Raw genomic sequence first — 18401 nt, forward strand, 5'->3', positions numbered from 1 at the left:
AAAAATATGGAACGCTTCACGATTTTGCGTGTCATCCTTGCGCAGGGGCCATGCTAATCTTCTCTGTATCGTTCCAATTTTAGTATATGTACCGCCGAAGCGAATACACTTGGTAACGATTCCCCGACGCTTTTATATGCTTCCACTCGACGTCGCCACTATCGGCGGTGTCGTTACAATTAACGACGATTTATTAATTTATTGTTGAAAAACATCTAAAACTCTTAACGTAAATCGAATTACTAAATAATAGAACGGAGGTTTTTATATAAAACATCTGAAAAAATCCCCGAATTAACTCGATTTAATTTTTTTGCTGATTTGTCGTATTTTTGATTGGTGGGCATTAGGATATGTTTAGCGTCGAAAATTCGATAGGAGATACTTTACAAAAGTAGCCTTGACTGGATAAAATCCAATTATTGTGGACGATAAACAAGATTTGACACGCTGTTATTATTATTATTTTTTTTTTTTTTGCTAAAATAATGGATTAAATTGTTTTCATTTGTTTGTTTTGTCTAATTTTGGAAGCGAAAAAATTTACTCCATTCAATTAGAAAATAAATGAATAATTTTTGATTAGACACGAGACTTGACATCTCTTGTATTAACAATTCTCAATTATCGTATTTAGTTTAAATTAATTTTATAACTAATAATAAGAGGAGCTTCTATTGGTCGTCTTTACCAAAACATATAAAAACCAACCAATAGAAGCCTTTCATTTGTTTATTTTGGCTTTCTGTATAATTGATTCGAAAGGTTTAATAGAAACATTAATTGTTGCTAACATAAAAAACGTTGCAACGTAATTCGATCGCCACATACGTAAAGACAAACTTCAAAAATTTACACGATAACAAGATACGTGAATTAATTTTTTACGCCTTTTTTGTTATAAATCGTTACGTAATTTTTTTCTCTTCGTCTTGAACTGCTGCCAGTATGACGTAACAATAGACTAGACGAGTCGACTCCATCCCATCACACGTGATGTCGGCACTAGAAGAGGGGAAAAACGCCTGGCTGTATTACTCAGCGTAACAATAAGTTCCAAATGGCACCGTCGGAAATTAATTTAATTACGCATGTAACGAGACAAGAGCGATACTTCAATGATAATTTTCCTTCCAATTCGTAGACGTCATGATAAAATGGTCGGTTCCGGTTTCCGGAAGCCACAATCTATTCACGTGATTTCCTTCATCCGCGCGACGTGACCGACGACTTCTGGTTGTCCACGTGATCGACGCGACCAATCGTCCTGTGTCATTCACATGGTCGTTTAGCCGATGTATCGTGTCTTTCACGTGATAGGAAAGATGACACTTGGGAAAGGAAACCAAAAGTAATTCGCAATTACGCGTTACGCCCGACGTTTATAAAAATAATAACAAATAGAGGAAAACAGTAAAAAATTGATTTGTAGTTATGACGATATATTTCATTTTTGACGTTTCATTCTTTGTCGTCATAATGATTTTTGAAATGTTTCGACGGGTGGCAAAATCATAAAGTTTATTTATTAAGTTTCATAACTTTTTGTAATTAATAACATTTATATTAATTCAAAAGTTAATCGTTACGTCAAAGAATGAAACGGAAAAAAAACGCGAATTGGCGGCCGATTTACTCGAATTCTTTAAGAAAACTGCGTAATTCGTATAACGAAAATCATTATTACATCAGAAAATGAAAGTGTAACAAATTTTGACGTAATAAACTAAACGTAACAATATGGAAACAAAACAAAAAACTTAACGTAATAATGTGGCAAAATATTATTACGTTTAGTTTTTTTACGTAATAATGATTTTCGTTATTCGAATTATGCAGTTTTCTTAAAGAATTCGAGTAAATCGGCAGCCTATTCGTTTCGTTGTTGCCCCCCTTCTTTTTGTAATTGAATAAGAAACGTTTCGGAATTGATTCCGAGTTTTAACGTTTCTTAAAACGCAAAAGACACTAAAATATTTTAAATACTTCCCAGGGGCGAATGGATAAAACTATATAACAATATTCGGTGGCGAGTTCGCACCTGGCCACGTCGAGTTTGCCGGGTTAAAAATTGATACTTGTGTTTTTGTTTGTGTAAACCTTTGGGGAAAATTGACCTCCTTTGCTCCCCTTAACCAAAATGTCTCCATACGCTCGTGCTGGTGACTTAGTCCAATTTAGACGGTCTCTCGTATACAGGGAAAGTGGAAAACTACCTTCTTCATCTCTCCATCCCAGGCGCTTCTCTAAATTGTTCTCATGTATTGTGGAACAACGTGTCTATAATTAGAGTTTACTGTATTTACATTTCTCTTCGTTATTCTGGGTTTCCTCGTATGAAAATTTATCTAACGTAATTTAATAATTGAAAAGTTACGCAAAGTTACGGCATTCTCGAAATCGTTGTTAGTATACGGGTGAGAAAGGGAAATTGTGACATTTGGCACCTCGTAACTTAAATTAGTTTCGTCAGTGAATCGGACTTTAGGGGCGACGTAACTGGTTTTAAATATTTTCTAATATTACTGGTGTAACTTTCGAAAAATTGCTATGATTTTATTTAAAATTAAGCTTAAGAGAGAGCGTGTATCCGTATCATCAATTTATCGAGGTTCGCGTGACGATATAAATTGATAACGTGTACTTTGTTAAAACGGAATACTTCGATTGATTAGGAATAATCGATTCGAGCGATTAACTTTCGTACATTAAATGTGAAAACTCAATTTTCTTTCGTGTTATATGCTAAAATTTTCCACTAATAGCGTCAAAATACAAGGGGATTCAAATTAAAGTTACTCTATTGGGCGTCTCCTGCGGAGAACCAATGGGCTAAACTTAGTTAAATTTGGCTTCCCATAAAACTCTCCATGGGGAGAATTTTATGGAAAAAATAGTTCCAAAAGTTCATAACAAAAATCACCACTTATCGGCCATTTTATTTCCGGGATAGCACGCCGTGTGAAATCTGGTATCAAATAAATAAATAAATTTCTCGTAAACATTTTCCCACACATTCCGCTTACTCGATAATTAAATTATGGAGTAAGCGGAATGCCAGATAAAAAGTTTACGCGTAATGTTATCTGCGATTATTTTTAGTCAATCGCAGAGTGACGGGTTGAAGTTCGGATAAAATCCTGATTAATTATAGAAGCGATTTTCATTTATCGATAAGATGCCTTGCGCGTAAAATATTTAACGATTGTTGTATGACATCATTTATCAATTATCTAGATTATGTAAATAGTTTTGATATCCAAAAAGTCAGGTAAAAAAAGGAAAAAATTCCTTTGTTGTGTCTATTTCGTGAAATACATGGGATAAAGATCAAGAAACAAAATTTGCCGTGGTAACTTATAAATAAAGGGCATTGATGCTATTAAATTTTGGAATAAGGAAGTCGAGGGAGTCCGGACTTAATGGAAATTTTACTCGTAATTGGTACTTACATTTTTAAAAACTCTTGTCTACCCTCAAAATTAAGCTTTTCCCTCTTTTTTATAATAAATAATAATATAAAAGTTACTTTTTAATAACATTTCGTAACAGATGGCGTTACACACAATTTTAACTTTGAGCTAATGTCAAAGTGTTTGTTTTTTAAATGAAGATTTTTTTTTATCGTAATTCAACAAAATTACTGAAATTTTATATCCTAGTACAACTGAAAATGATCGGTCTTCCTAAAGATCTCCTTAACCTCCTGTTCCAGCGCCGAGAAAGTCGAACTCTTGCCAGATATATTTTTTCATAATTACAACTAATTTTGTGTACAGTAAATATGATGTGCTTATGTAGTAAAAGGCAATTGATTTTGATACAAAGTAAATCAGTGATTTGGATTTATGGCATTCCCAATTCCAACCGAGCCTCCCCCAATGACCGATTGGATAAAACCACCGAACACTGGTAGTTGTTGGTCGTAGGTCAAAGGGCTGACCATGTGGTTTTTTTTTACGTTTATAACACCTAAATAAGGGCCAGTTTTCCATAGAAAATCCCCCTGAGCGGTACCATAGATCAGTGATTCTTAACAGGGGCCGCCAAATAATGCAAAATTTCCTTCAGAATATAATAAAAAGAAAATTGATGTATAACCGAATATCGTATTGAAAAATGAAATAAAAAAGATAAAAATAAAAAAAAACTAAATAGGAAAACTTTATTTATTTTTTATTTCTTCCTACATACAACTTTGTTAGTACAGAAGAAATAAATGCAAATATGCTACTTACACTGCAGTATTTACTTCTTTTATTCCAGAGCAATTCTACTATAGACAATAACATTTAGCGATTACAGTGTATGTATATTATTTTCTTCCGTAACGAACTGAGGACGTTTATATTCTTCAGGAGCTGTCGTTAAATAATAAATATTTACATTCGAGATCCTTGTAAAGACATTACTCGACAGAATGCATATCCGGTCATTACGTATGCAGATTATAACGGAAGATAGGCATTAGTGTCTTGGACTGAAATTCGTAATATACGCGCATCTTAAATAGGCTAATCATATGTAGCTGACTTTAAATACGGTGAAACTTCGTTTTAGCGCCGCTATTTGTTCGCCTCCGAAGTGGGCACTAAATCTTAGCGTTAAGCCGAACTATCTCGGACAAATATGTAGCAATGAGCATCCGTACAAGCTCACACACAAGAACACGCTCTAATACGTCTCGGCTTCTTCTGGCCTTCCACTGCTGTGTCAATATAAATATAATATAATAGTAACTATTCGTTGACATCTCCGTTTTCGCGATTAAGGGCGGACAGACAACAGACGACAGTGGGAATTTATAGGTCTACAATTTTTTCAAATTGTCGCCAAAACAATTCTTCCGGTACTATAAAAGTTTTATTTTAAATGGTGAGTGTTTTTAGGAACTTAGACGGGAAAATCGGCACTATATTCCGCAATTATATGTCCATAAATAGTGTTAGAAGATCTGTTCGAGAATGTTGTTGGCATTACGAATGACTGTATATCGAGATTCCATAGCATACAGGAACTAGTCACATTGTTAATGTATATATCGATTTATTCACTTAGAAACTATACATTTTTCAAACAGGAAAATACACAATTATCCCAAGAGTAAAATTTCCGGACGACCACTTTTTTTCAGTTAATAACGAATAGTCAGAAAGTTGAAATCGTTACATAAATTTACAAGTCGGCAACTGAAATTTAAATCGAATTATGATGTTTCTTTACATTTTTTACGAAAGAAACGACAAGCCATTGTTCACCGCGAAAATTATTCTGCATAAAAACGTTTCGCTCGACAAAATATGCAAACCTTTTTCTTCTTCAACCTCCTTATATATTTTAGATGTGAAGAAATCGAGAGGAAGTCGTTCCGATCGTTTTACGGATCAAATAAAATGTAGAAATAAAGTTACAAACATGCAGTAAGAAAATATATCGCGGCTCTTTGAACACACAGAGAGAATAATATAGAAATATTTTATAGAGGAGCACTACTTCAAAACAAATGTACAAGTTTTAACATGGAAAGGTATAGACTCCCGCTCATAATTATAAGAACCCCTCCATTTTTTCTCTCTTCAGCTAAAATGCACTTAAATCAATTGGCACCATTCCAAATGTTCCGAATCTCGCTTTCTGCCAGCTGTTTGTCACGTGGCATTTTGCATGTTGTAAACTGTTCTGTCTAGTCACACGACTATCTCCAATGTATAAAAATCAGTTAGAACGAGTATGCAAATATTGAGCGCAACTGAAAAAAATCGCGATGTACGTGGAAATAAATAAATAACAAAAATCAATTGTTTTAGAATAGATTTGTTGTTTTTACTTTCCGGCTGTTACTTATAATTATAACGGGAAGTATGGAGATCGGTCAAAAAATGACCCACAGATTTTTACACTTTTGGACTCGGACACCTTTGAAACATCGAGAAATGCAAACAAACTTGAGTTTTAATATTATTGTTAATTGTCTACTTGGACTTTACTTATTAATAGAACTTTATACTGGTGTTTAAGGATTGGCACAGTAATGAGAGTTAGTTCAGCAAAGAACAAAATTTCTTTATTATATCACCTGTAGTAATACTTGAACAAAACTTACACCCAAAACTTGAGTTTTTTTTTTTCCTGCGTGTATGTATGTAAGTGTGTGGGAAGCATTTGATTTTGTTTATCCACTTTGAAGCTTAATAACTCTTGTGCCCTTCGTCGAAATTTTCGGAAATTTTGGATATTACGGGCTTTGATGCTATTAAATTTTGATGTTAAAAGTCAAGGAGTTGGGAAGATAGAGGGGGATCGTGTGTCTTATCTCGAATGGAGTCAGACTTAATGAAGTTTCACTTTTAATCAATTAGCACCATTGTTGAGGAAACCATCCAATCAATAGTAGTAGTTGAAAATTTACTAAAAGGAACAAAACGAACTATGAAGAAACGATTGGGAAGGAGAAAGAAGTTACATTGTAATGTTTTTAGACGGATATCTAGACTAACAACCAATGACAAAATATCCGTTAGCCAAATTTCTGCTCAAATTCAACATCTGTTTCTCGCCAGACTATTTCCCGAGTTATTTAGCAATCTATATGCAAAATTGAAGAGCAGACCTGCTATAACTCCATTGCCTAAAGAACTGCCATTCTCAAATAAATGGAGATAACGATTATTCTCTGGTGAAAAGCGTTTCAACTTAGATGGCCCTGATGGCATGCGTTAAAACTGGAATGATTTAAGGAAAGAACTAAACTTTCAAATGAACAGACAACAACATGTAGGTTGAATCATCAAGAACAAAAACTAATTTAGCTGCTGTTCCTATAACGAATTCACAGAAATATATCGTATACGCAGTTATGCACTTACGGATGATTTCTAGGAAAAATAATTTTAGTTTTCGGCGGAATATCGCAGTTTTCCAAACATCTCGAGCGATCAAAAATGGATGGCAGAAAAACATTCAATTGTTGAATTGGCCTGCAAGATCACCCAGATCTTATCATCATAGAAAACGTCTGAGGGACATGTAGTTCAGACAGTAAACAAAGACAAGTAGTTTCACCCCTTAATGGCCTCCAACCTGCTGTGTATGATGCTTGGGACAGTATTACATCATAGTACCTTTCACAACTAGTTCGAAGCATACCGAAACGCTTAGTTGAATGTATCGAAAAGGAAGCTGACACTACAAGTTATTGATGTAGCAAAAAAAAAAAGTTTTATGTGCTGTCCTTATACTTTTGGATTTCTGTTGTCTTTTTATGTCTGTCTTATTAAATATTATGACATTAAAGTGCAATACGTCTATAGAGCCTGACATTCCATTCATTTAAGTGCATTTTAACTATAGAGGTGAACACACAATTGGTGGTGTTCTTTTTGCACTCCCACTCATAGTTATATTAGGTACTATAGCTGTAAACGAGAACTAGAAGTATAAAAGATAATTTAAACCTTTTTTTTGATTTTAGATATGGTATAACAATATCACAAAAGATTTTGAAATGCCTTTTGGTAACTAAAACAGATGCAAGATTTTGTATTGTGACGTTTAACTATTGGCTCGTTCTAACATCTAGTTCCATTGCTTTGAAACTTTTTAAACGCGTCTTTTATTATAATTAATCAATAACAAATCCAACACGGTATAGAATTTCTCCTAATTTTTGAAAACATTTTTTACGTCTTGTTTCAATTTTGAATGGAAACTATTATTATATGAAATTAAACTACTTTTTTAGCGAAATCTTTTACATTATTAAAACTTTCATAATTGTAAACGAGCAAATATTTATTGTGACGTGGTCACAATGCCGGGCTGCAATTTTTAATCATATTTTTTAATTTACTTAATTTAAAATATATGCTCTCCACCTCATATTAGTAGTGTCTTGCCTTTGTACTGTACGTCATACTTTTAGAAATCGAATCGTGCCGGTCATCTATCTAACAACTTTCAGGGGAAACTTTTGAATTGAAATAACGTGACTCCCGGTTTGGATCGAAAGTTCGCATATAGCTAATCGGGGCTCTTGCCCCTAATCTTTCCATATATGGTCTCGACTTTCATCTGTAACTCAGTTATCGAGATTAAGAACAGACGGACGACAGTGGGAAAGACAGTAAAAATTTTAGTTCTAAAATTTTTTTCAAATTGCAGCCCGATTAGCTTTATCTTTAGTGGATCCGCTCGTGCCAATGGTGGGAACACTGGCTCGCGCAGTTTCAGGTTGGTTAAAAATACCTCCCTGATCCATAACTTCATCGTTTCGACTAATTCATGAGGTCCTCGAGTGCCATGGAGTGTCGGACGGTGCGACAAATCTCGGATCATTTAAACAAACATATTCGTGCACGCAGAGCCGTAACTAGGGTATGGCCAATGTGGCTCCCGCCATAGGCACCGATTTAATAAAGGCGCCAATGAGAAGGTTTCGGAATAATATGTATACGAAATTAACAACACAAAAACTTCTATAATTATATTTATATAGTATTTATTATCTGTAATTTCTACGAACATATATTTCAGAAATAAACCACCATTTTTATTTTTATTTAATAACAAAAATTAAAAAGGCACCATTTTTATTCTTGGCCATAGGCGTCCAAAATCCTAGTTACGGCACTGCGTGCACGCGCAAAACACCAGACCAATTCGTCTATATCAATCACCGGCAGAAGGGAAAGCGTCTCTAAGCACATCTGGTTGTCTTAGAAAATTTTTTACTACGCGAGGTACTCGGCATCACTCGGGATAAAACCCTCAGGAGGGTGAATTCCTAATTCGTCGTTGGATAACACGACACTAACGGCTGTATTGGCTAATCTCAAACACTTGTTATATGATGGTCGACTTGTGTTTCCTAATGAAAATTATTGTTCGTTTATAAGGCAGTCTTAACAAATATATTATTATGAAATATCGTAAAGCATGTAATCATTTAAACGAATAATACAAACACTTGTGAGAGAAGTCGCAATTTCCAAATGACTCAATTCAATTAAAAGTTGTCTACCTCTAATGGTGAGACTTACAACAGTTATCACTGGCATTATTTCCTTAGTTGCTGCATTTTTTCATTATTCCCAGCTACAGTACTTGCAACTTGAGAGCAGTTTTTGCTTCTTAGCTTGAAATTCCTGCACTTTCAGTTTAGACACTAACTTTTGCTTTCTTTTCTTTTATACGCTTGCTGTTTCTAAATGCTTCTCTCCTCAACTGTGGCTTGCGTACGTGCAGAAAGAATTAAAAATTTTGTAATGGGATAGGAATGTCACCTTGCTTGGTATCTTACACAAGTATATTTGCTACTACTGAAGCCATTGCGGTCAATTGCTCCACGAAGCACTATTATCGTTCTACGATACCTAAAGGCTACCGCCAAGATAATCTGTTGGCAGGTATCGTATTCGCGTTTTTCATGAACTATAGAGGGCGCTGCATTTTTACAAAATGGTTACTTTTTCTGGGTCGCTTGTAACTAGTCAACGTAAAATTAATCATATATTACTGTCCGATATAATGATATATTCTGCTTGTAGCTGTTTATCGAGAAATTTTATAGGATAATAATTATTGCTAGTGGGACACGTCATTACATGTGGTATTATAGAACAAATGAGCGAAATCGTTCTATACATTTGTGCTCTGTGTTAAAAAAAAAAACATTAGTTTTCACATCTGTCCATCAGGGCAGTATTCACAAGTAAGCTATGTTACCTTTTTGCTTAGGGTCTCTAGTTTCAAGGGGCCTCAAAAATTTCTACAAGAAAGAAAATTGAAGTCAAATTTTGTAATAAAAATTTTACAAACCAACAAAATATTTAAAGTATATTTTGTAAGTAAAGTATAGTATTTAAAGTATACTACACAAAAAAGTTGCTAAAATGTTATGTTAACTCTTTTCTTTTTATGATTGACTTCTAAAAATGTGAAGGGGATGGTAGGGGCATCACACGGGCTTTGGCTTAGGGCCTCGAAATGCTTAAATTCAGCCCTGTCTCCCAGACGAAATTACTGGCATTTTAAACTTTACGGAAAAATCCTTTAAAATTGACAGCATAACTAGTTTTACATAAAGCTGGACAATCAGAAAACTTTTTTGCTAATTCTTAACAGTTTGTCCACTCTTTCTGTCGATTATATTTATGAGCTTCTCCGAAGCCTGGTTTCCGAATAATCATGTTTTTCATATTTTTTTTTTTTTTTTTTTTAACTCTTTCCGCCCTGTGGGCACTAAGAGGGCCTCTTTTAGAAGGCCCATTATGGGTTCGGCCAGGCCCACAATGGGGCGGCCGGGTGGTGAGGGACGGGGCCCGACATATCCGAACGGACCACCCCCCCGAAAAATTCCTGGGGATTATTCGACCCGTTCGGATTCGATCCCGGGTCCCCCAGAGCGGTAGGCTGCCACCTTGACCGCTCGGCCATCCGGCCGTCCATGTTTTTCATATGGGAATAGACGAAAACTTATTTTGTGGCTCCCGTACGGCTTTGAAATTGCAATTTGGAATGCAACAGAAAGCTTTGCTTTCTTTTATTGCTATTCATTTTTACTGTTGACAATACCCAAGAATGATTCAAACTACCCAGATAAAATAGTTTTGTTTTTAAACACCAGAGGGCGAGCATCGGGTGAAAAATGCGAATACCCTTTGTTGAAATAATAATTGTTTTATGCGTAACAACTTGCCGAAATTGTTACGCATAACAATAGCGAGGCCGAAGTTTTAAACGCGAAAACGTGTACGTCGGATGTTCAGCACCTCTTTCCTGTAAGCTTAGAAGTTTAGTTTGACAATGATGTTTGGAAAGTCAGTGGAATCATGCTCAACATTCCAAACGCCATTGTCAAACTTCTAGGCTTACAGGAAAGCGGCGCTGAACGTCCGACGTACACGTTTTCGCGTTTAAAACTTCGGCCTTAACCTCGCTATTTCCTCTTATGTTCCATTGCTGAAATGTTTGGCCTAATGTTTGGCCAAATTTGCATCCAACCCATTAGAGTCGACACGTTTCCACTTCTTAATTTGTATTTCTCGATATTAAAAAATAATTTTGTATGGAGCATTCCTTAGATAGTGGTATATAAGGCTATAATTATATATTCCTCATATGTATTGTGTGTTTTTGTGTGAGAGATAAAGGATACACAATAAAAAGATATGAAGCAACGTATTTTCTTGAGATGTTCGAAAATTTCTACAATAAATAATGCTTCGATCATTACTTAGCCTATTATTTACTGCATTTATGAAAAGAAGAATAATTGTAATTTTTTAAAATAATTCTGTTTTAAGACGATTTTGGAAGATTAAAATTAAAACGCTTTACAAGAAACGTTAAATATCGATTTTATATTTTATTGCTGCAGTAAATTAATTTGTGCGCGTAATAAGAATAAATGTAAACAGAAACGCGTACTCGAACGGCAAATGCGAAAGCTACGTTTTACGTACAAGGGACTATCTAAACACAATATTTACAATTAAAATTTTAAAATCTTTTGTTTAAAATTTTAAAGAACATACCAAGAAATTCCTAAAATCTGTTGTTTTTTTTTTCTTTCGGTAAACCGGGCGAGATTATTATTAAGAGGCGTATAACTACGAACAATTGAATAATAATGGGTGCGTTCTTTTATTCCTCCGCGTAACTCCGCGCGAGCGACATCCGTTTAAAAATTCCTGCGGAACGCGTTCCTAAATTCCGGTGGGAGTGCGCACCGTGGAACGGCATAAACGGCCGTTTGTAGCAGTAGTTTACGGTGGAAAGAAAAATGGCGTCCTCCATGGCTCAGATAGTTTCGTTTCGAGGTCCATTATGTGGTTTTATGAATGAAAATTTAGAAGTTGTGAAATCGCAAATTGGTGCACGCAATGATGTGTCTTTTCGAATTTTCGAATGGTAGCCGGCATTGTAATTTTTTTGTGACTATTTTGAATGCTCTTTCAACAAATAATCCATTTTATGGTTAAATTTTACAATTGGGACCCTTCTTTTGCTTTTAAAAGCTCATATTTTAGAATTATAGATTCCTCATCACCATACTATCGATAGTGCGGGCGCCGCCATCTTTCTTTCTTTCACCGTCATTCCTAAATGCCTACAAACAGCAGCGCACTCCCGTAGTAGCGGCGACGCGGAACGACCGCTATTAAAGAACGCACCCAATGTCGGATACTTATTGTCGTTTACAGTTATTAACAAATAAAACGTGCAAAAAAGACACGCATAATAAAACGAAGAACACTTCCAACAGTCGTCAAAGGCTGTTGGAAGTGTTCGATAATGGAAATAAAATATACAAATCCGGCCAATTCCTTAGGAAAAAATTGGAGGCGGCACCATCTCCGGTACATAAATGTCAAACGGGGAAGGAAAAGGTTCAAGAGCAGGCGGCCAGAAGACTCTCTGTACCGGGCACGCACACCACCTTGTCTCGGACCTGTCCCAGTAGGGTCAGGGCCCCTCCGGTCCTTCCCACCACCACTGATGCCAGGTCCTGCAGGAATTCGATGGAGGTGCCCACCTCCACGTCCAACACTAAGGATCCCACGTCCAGATGCGTCTTCCCCGATCGACGTATCCGCAGTTTTCCCAGGTAACCCTCCGGCCAGTCAGCCAACGTGCCGCACTTGCCGGTCGCTTTCTAGTTTAAAAATTTCAAAATAAGTAAATTAGTTTCTGGAAGAAATCGAAGATTAAACTAAAATTAATTTCTAATTAAATTATAATTTATTATCCGACGAAAATTCTCGCAATAAGCGCTCGAAAACTTTCCGTCCGACATTCGAATTTCTAAGCCGCTATTTTTAAAAGTTCGAAAATTATTTGTTTTAAATTTTATTATCCGCCAGCGGAAAGACCTGTACAAAACAAATCTTATCGAACCCGCCGGTAACAGACCAAATCGACGACGTCAAAGGAGAAAAATCTTCCTCTAGATTTCTATAAATTTAAACTATAAACGATGAAGATACTTGCCATTTTCTTCGAGTGTGCGCTTTTCCTCTGAGAAGAGGAGGATTCGGCGTTGGTCTCTGTCCTGTTTCTGTGCTCGTCCTTATCCGTCAGACCGGGTAGACAGTTCGGAAATTGGAAAAATATTAATTTACCGCACTCTAAAGAATAATTTGAAAAAGTTTAATATTCGAAGAAGAGAGTGAGGAATATGGGAAAAATGATAAGAAAGAATACTCGGTAGCTCCGTTGATGAAAATAATTTGGCAGTTTCCAGTGAAGGATCTTCTTGACCGGATCGATTCGACGCTCCTTTTTTCGAACGGGCCTCCGAAGTGTCGCTGTCGCTTTCGTCGTCCGACTCCACCTTGACTTTGTTACAAAATTTTTTAAAAAAAATTTATTATTTATCATCGTTTATATTTCAAATAAATACGTATTTAGTCAAACCAAACCCAACAGCACCAACGAATACCTGAGAATGGGTCTATAGCATAAAGTAAATGGAGAACCTTTCGTATCCATAAACGACTAAACGTATCGCATCGCAAATGACAACGTACAGTACATCTAATCGCGTGGCTCTCAAACAACTCGTTTATAAATTTCATTCTTTCAAATATTTCGGTTTAGATGCCAATTTCGAGGGCAACAAGATAGCGCCAAATTGAATCTTGACTGCATTCGTTACGTCTTGTCTTAACGAAGGCACGGACAGTCTGATTTTAAGTGGGTGGATTCTTTAAATAACGGTCTAACTTGCTTAAATATTTGAAGCAAGAATAACTGACTTCTGGTTGTAGGGTACTCTCTCTCATAAACGATGAGAGAGAGTACAACCCTTGATAAACGATACTATCATTTATTATTAAGTTATTTTTCGATCTCAAATTTAATATTCTTATTAATTTTATTTACTTCCTTAAGTATAAAATATTCTTCTACTTTATTTTTATCAAATGTTCTTCCTTTTGATAAAAATAAAGTAGCAGAATTTTTTATACTTAACTTTTTGTTGTTTGCATTTATTTTATTCATTTCATCAGTTACAATACTGTAAGACTGTACAATACTTACAGTAATACATTTTGGTGTTCATTTAATGTTTTTGAATATGAATTATTTCTTTAAACTTTTCTCATCACCAACAAATGGGCACATGCTTGAGTGTTTGTTTTTGAAACATTTAATTTACCTAAGTGCATATAATAAAATGTAAAATTTATGACAAACTTTGATACATCAAACTGTTTATGCTTATACAAAACATTTTTGTTATTGTCATTTCTCATATTTTATGTCACATTCAAGCATTTATCAATTCTCTTTATTCTGATGGTAAATTTATTACATAATTACCTAAATTCATCACACTCTCATAACTGAGTATTCAATTAGCTACTTCAGAATGATGCATTGATCACCCAATCATCTTTCTTCTTACAAGAAAACTTTATTAAATTTCTTAAAATTAGAATTTCATTGTCATTATTATTTTTTTACCTTGACTGTTTGGATGTCATTTTTACCTAATATTTTGATTCAATGTGAAAAGTATAATATATATTATTACAGGTATCCCTTGTGTTATATGATTAACTGAAACAAATTTTTTTTCACAAAGCATATTAAACTAATTCAATAAAATTTCAGGAATGCATATAATTTAGTTTTTAAAGGTTTGTTTCCAATTGTAACTAGTGTAATTGAATAGTAATTTATTCAGATTAAGGATCAACTGATACAGGAACCAGGTTTAGATCATCTTTTTTCCACTTTATGGGGAAGAAAAAGCAAATCTAATGATTCTCGGTCAGTTGCTTAAGGAAGTAAATAAAATTAATAGGAATATAAAGATAAAGTTTGAGTTCAAAAAACACATAAAATTAATTATTTAGATATTACAATTATTACTATTATTAGAGATAAATCTGGATTCATTTTCACAAAATATGAAAAACTGTGCAATATTAGAAATGTCAAATTTTAAGTCATATTCCCAATTGGTATTAAAAAAACTGCTTTATAGTAGAAATACAGAAAATATGGAGCAGAGTCTCTACATTACACGATAGTTTATAAGAGAGTGATGGATTAAAAAAGAAATTAGTCAAAAAACAATTGCTATCCAAAGTAAAACATGTGAGATGTAAAAAGATATTGAGCCAAGTAAAAATTATAGCACCTGAAATGAAAGTCAATTTTTTTTTTCTTGGGAAAGCACCAAGTTTATCTTTCTTTGGTAGAGATAAGCTTGGCACTTTAAAGCAAGATAAGCATTTACTTTCCAGGCAATCCCATGATTAACTATAAGTTCCCATGATAAGGGCCTTAAATTAATAAAAGCTATTTTCTGAAAGTATAGAGCATGTTGCACAAGATGTACATAACATTTTGCTATGAAATGGCCTTTATGAGTTAATATCATTTTGATATCTAAATTTATAGAACTGTCCATTTTCTCAGAAATTTCTTTAGATACTAAATAATTAAAAAGTATTTTTCTTACTTTGCATTTTACCAATAGTAAACTCTAAGTTGGAGTTGCCGGAATTGAAAGAATTTTATTGACTCTGACTCCACAACACTGGTGTGTAGGTGAGAAGAGTTGAATGTGATGCTTAGAAAGTCACCTTTTGCACTACGGACTTAGCTACAGTGAGCTACAGTGAGAAGTTCTAGTGAGATGACGACATACCTGTCCCATCAGGCATCACAAGTCATATCTCACGCAGCAGACTAGAGCTCCAGGAGAGACATGTTTACCTGTTGCAGTGGAACTACCTTGTGATTTAAACATACTTTTTTCTTTCTCTCTCTTTTTTTTTTGAACAAATTCATTTACTCTCAAAATTGCGGAAAGATTAAAGCAAACACCCTGCATATTTTTTTCTTTGGTAGAATTTTAGGATTTTGCCATGACCCCAAGACTAAGCATTTTTTGCCAATGCCCAAAAATGAGTTCAATAAAATGGTGTAGTAATCTTAATATTTGAAAAGTATATAAAAGTATTGCCATTTATTTGTGTATTAACTTACTTCTAATCCATTGTTTTTTCTTTTTGAAGTTCTGTTGAAATCTGCCGATACCAGAACCAGCTGGCAAAACTACTGGATAGAGGTGATCTCCATCGTCCTCTTTATTGTCGTCTTCGTAGTCAATAAACTGAAAGAAAATTTTATAAATCGTGTCTAAATATTCTGCCATTAGAATCTTTATACCATATAAAGTTTATAAATTAACTGGTTAAAACAATAAGTTTGATACACTCAACAACAAATAATTTTTAAATAATGTATAAAATATAAAATGAGATTCTGAACAAGAAAAATTATGCAGATCTCAATCTGCAGATTAAGGGACTAATTATTATAAAATATTATAACTAAATATTTTATTTCTTTGATAAAATTTTAACAAAAAGGATGAACATTTTTCATTTCCGAGAAAAGAAGGAAACGAACTTCTTTTTTGTTGTTGACTAAAAACTACTCACTGTCCTATGATGCTGAGTCAGTTACCCAGCCGTCCCTATAAAAAGGAATAAATTTCCTGCCTTTTTGTGCAATTCTTAGAAGACAGAATTCGCCATAATAACTCGTGCAGTTCATTTAACGAGATCCAAATTGGCCACATAAGTGCAGTTCTTAGAAGACAGAAATTGCCATAATAACTAGGCAGTCTCCCATAGGCTTGAAGGCATCATATAGAAGACATAAACCATAATGTATACTGAGTGCATAGATGATTGATTCTCCCGTTCTGCATTCTCCAGAATACTTATCAACGTGTTGATATTTAAGAAGATCAAACTTCAAGTGAAGGTAGTATAATATTTAGAATGACAATTGTAAGCTCTCTCTCTTGTGTAGCATCTGTGTTAGATGTAAGGAATAAGTTAGTTTTAGATCCTTTGATATGACACTCTTGCCTGTTTAAAATGTTTATAGAATATTGTATATACCAGGGGTGGCCAACTTTTGTGCACATAAGATCTACTTTTTATCGTAAAAATGTGTCGCGATCGACTTGTTGTCATAGGCATAGTCTACGTGGGGAGGGGGAAGTGCGAAATACATACTATGTTTATACACTGTTTCAGTACGAAGTGCACTCACTGCTTATGAGTCGAGTCATAACTGCATGCATACAGTTGCGTTCGGTTACAAATATAATACATTAAGTGAAGACATCACTAGCGATTGACCAAAATTGGCTTGGCGATCGATCCGGTTCGATCGCGATCGACTTGTTGGCCACCCCTGGTATATACCATATTGTTTTAGTCCAATAAATAGAATTTATATATATTATATCTGGAGTTCCACTCATTCTTTATCTTAAAAACATCTATTGTTAAATAGCCCTCCTAGAAATCATCTTTAATATAGGCGTGTTAGTCCACGATAAATCAACTATCTGGTGTCAGCATCCTGACATTGATTAGGATTTCACGATCTTGATCATCCATTACCATTCATAGAAAGGCTATCCTTCGACGCAGTGAGCGGACTGAAAGTTCCAACAGGGTGAACACGTTACAAGGTCTCAGTAATGACCCCTCTATTCTCACAATTAACTTGATTCAAATCTTTGGATTAATAAATTTTTGTTAATTAAACAACCTTGGCACATTCTGTTCATAATTGAAAACTACTCAATCTTGTTCTAGAAATCTTAAGTGGATTTTTTAATCATCTTGTACACAAAAACACTACAAGCAGAGGAAACTTTACAAAGGCTGAAAAAAAGGCAATGCCTGGGGATTTGCAAATTTGGCAGTATATTTCAGTAGTTAAATTATCGAATTAGTAATTATTGAAAATATAAATGTACTGGTATCTTGGTTTCAGTAGAATGATCACGTAGACAGTTAAGATAGTTCTTGATCAATTTTTTTCTCTCTTGATATCAACAATGTGCAAAAGACTTTCTTCACTTTTGATCTTGTCCACTGAAAGAAATATTGCTGCAGAAATGGTTTTTTTCTTCTGTATTTTCTACTTGGCCCTTGTTTATTAATAGGATTTATCATATTAGTGTAATTTTTGATTAGAAAAAAAAGGAAATATTAGTCAGCAGTTAGTTTGGGTGTGCTCCTCTCTGCTCGGTTTTAGTCTAACATCTCCGTCGTCACCGTTGGGATCTGTCCTGATTTCTTGCGGGCAAAATGTCTTCTAAACATAGAAGAGTGGCTTCTTCTGGCCACGGCAATCCATTGGAGGAGAGAGCTGTCAGTCTGACCCGAATGACCAGGCTTCAGGAGAAGGCAGAATTTCAGAATCTGAATGACCGCTTGGCCACGTACATCGAAAAGGTGAGGAGCCTGGAAGCAGAGAACAGTCGCCTGAGCGTGCAGCTGCAGAGCACGGAGGAGATGGCCACCAGAGAAATGACCAGCATCAAGTCCAGTACACGGACTTGATGCTGGAAC

At 34.9% G+C, this 18401-nt stretch overlaps 1 protein-coding gene and 1 non-coding gene across 3 annotated transcripts in view; both read right to left on the reverse strand.

Moving 5' to 3' along the window:
• On the reverse strand, window positions 1-107 carry LOC136968126 (U6 spliceosomal RNA). Its single transcript, XR_010879610.1, has one exon. It is a non-coding gene; the product is annotated as a U6 spliceosomal RNA (small nuclear RNA).
• An 11238-nt stretch (window positions 108-11345) lies between these two features.
• Window positions 11346-18401, reverse strand: part of LOC136968073 (DNA-directed RNA polymerase III subunit RPC4-like) — a 78234-nt gene continuing 71178 nt past the window's right edge. For both annotated transcript variants that reach the window (XM_067262047.1, XM_067262037.1), the window contains exons 6-9: window positions 16006-16132; window positions 13204-13338; window positions 12987-13127; window positions 11346-12651 (exon numbers count right to left, since the gene is read on the reverse strand). In XM_067262047.1, the coding sequence (XP_067118148.1) occupies window positions 12392-12651; window positions 12987-13127; window positions 13204-13338; window positions 16006-16132 (663 nt within the window). In that variant the 3' untranslated portion in view covers window positions 11346-12391. The remainder of the gene's footprint in view (window positions 12652-12986; window positions 13128-13203; window positions 13339-16005; window positions 16133-18401) is intronic.

Source organism: Centruroides vittatus, unplaced genomic scaffold (assembly GCF_030686945.1).
Source record: "Centruroides vittatus isolate TY-2023 unplaced genomic scaffold, ASM3068694v2 contig_1032, whole genome shotgun sequence".
Classification (NCBI taxonomy): domain Eukaryota; kingdom Metazoa; phylum Arthropoda; class Arachnida; order Scorpiones; family Buthidae; genus Centruroides; species Centruroides vittatus.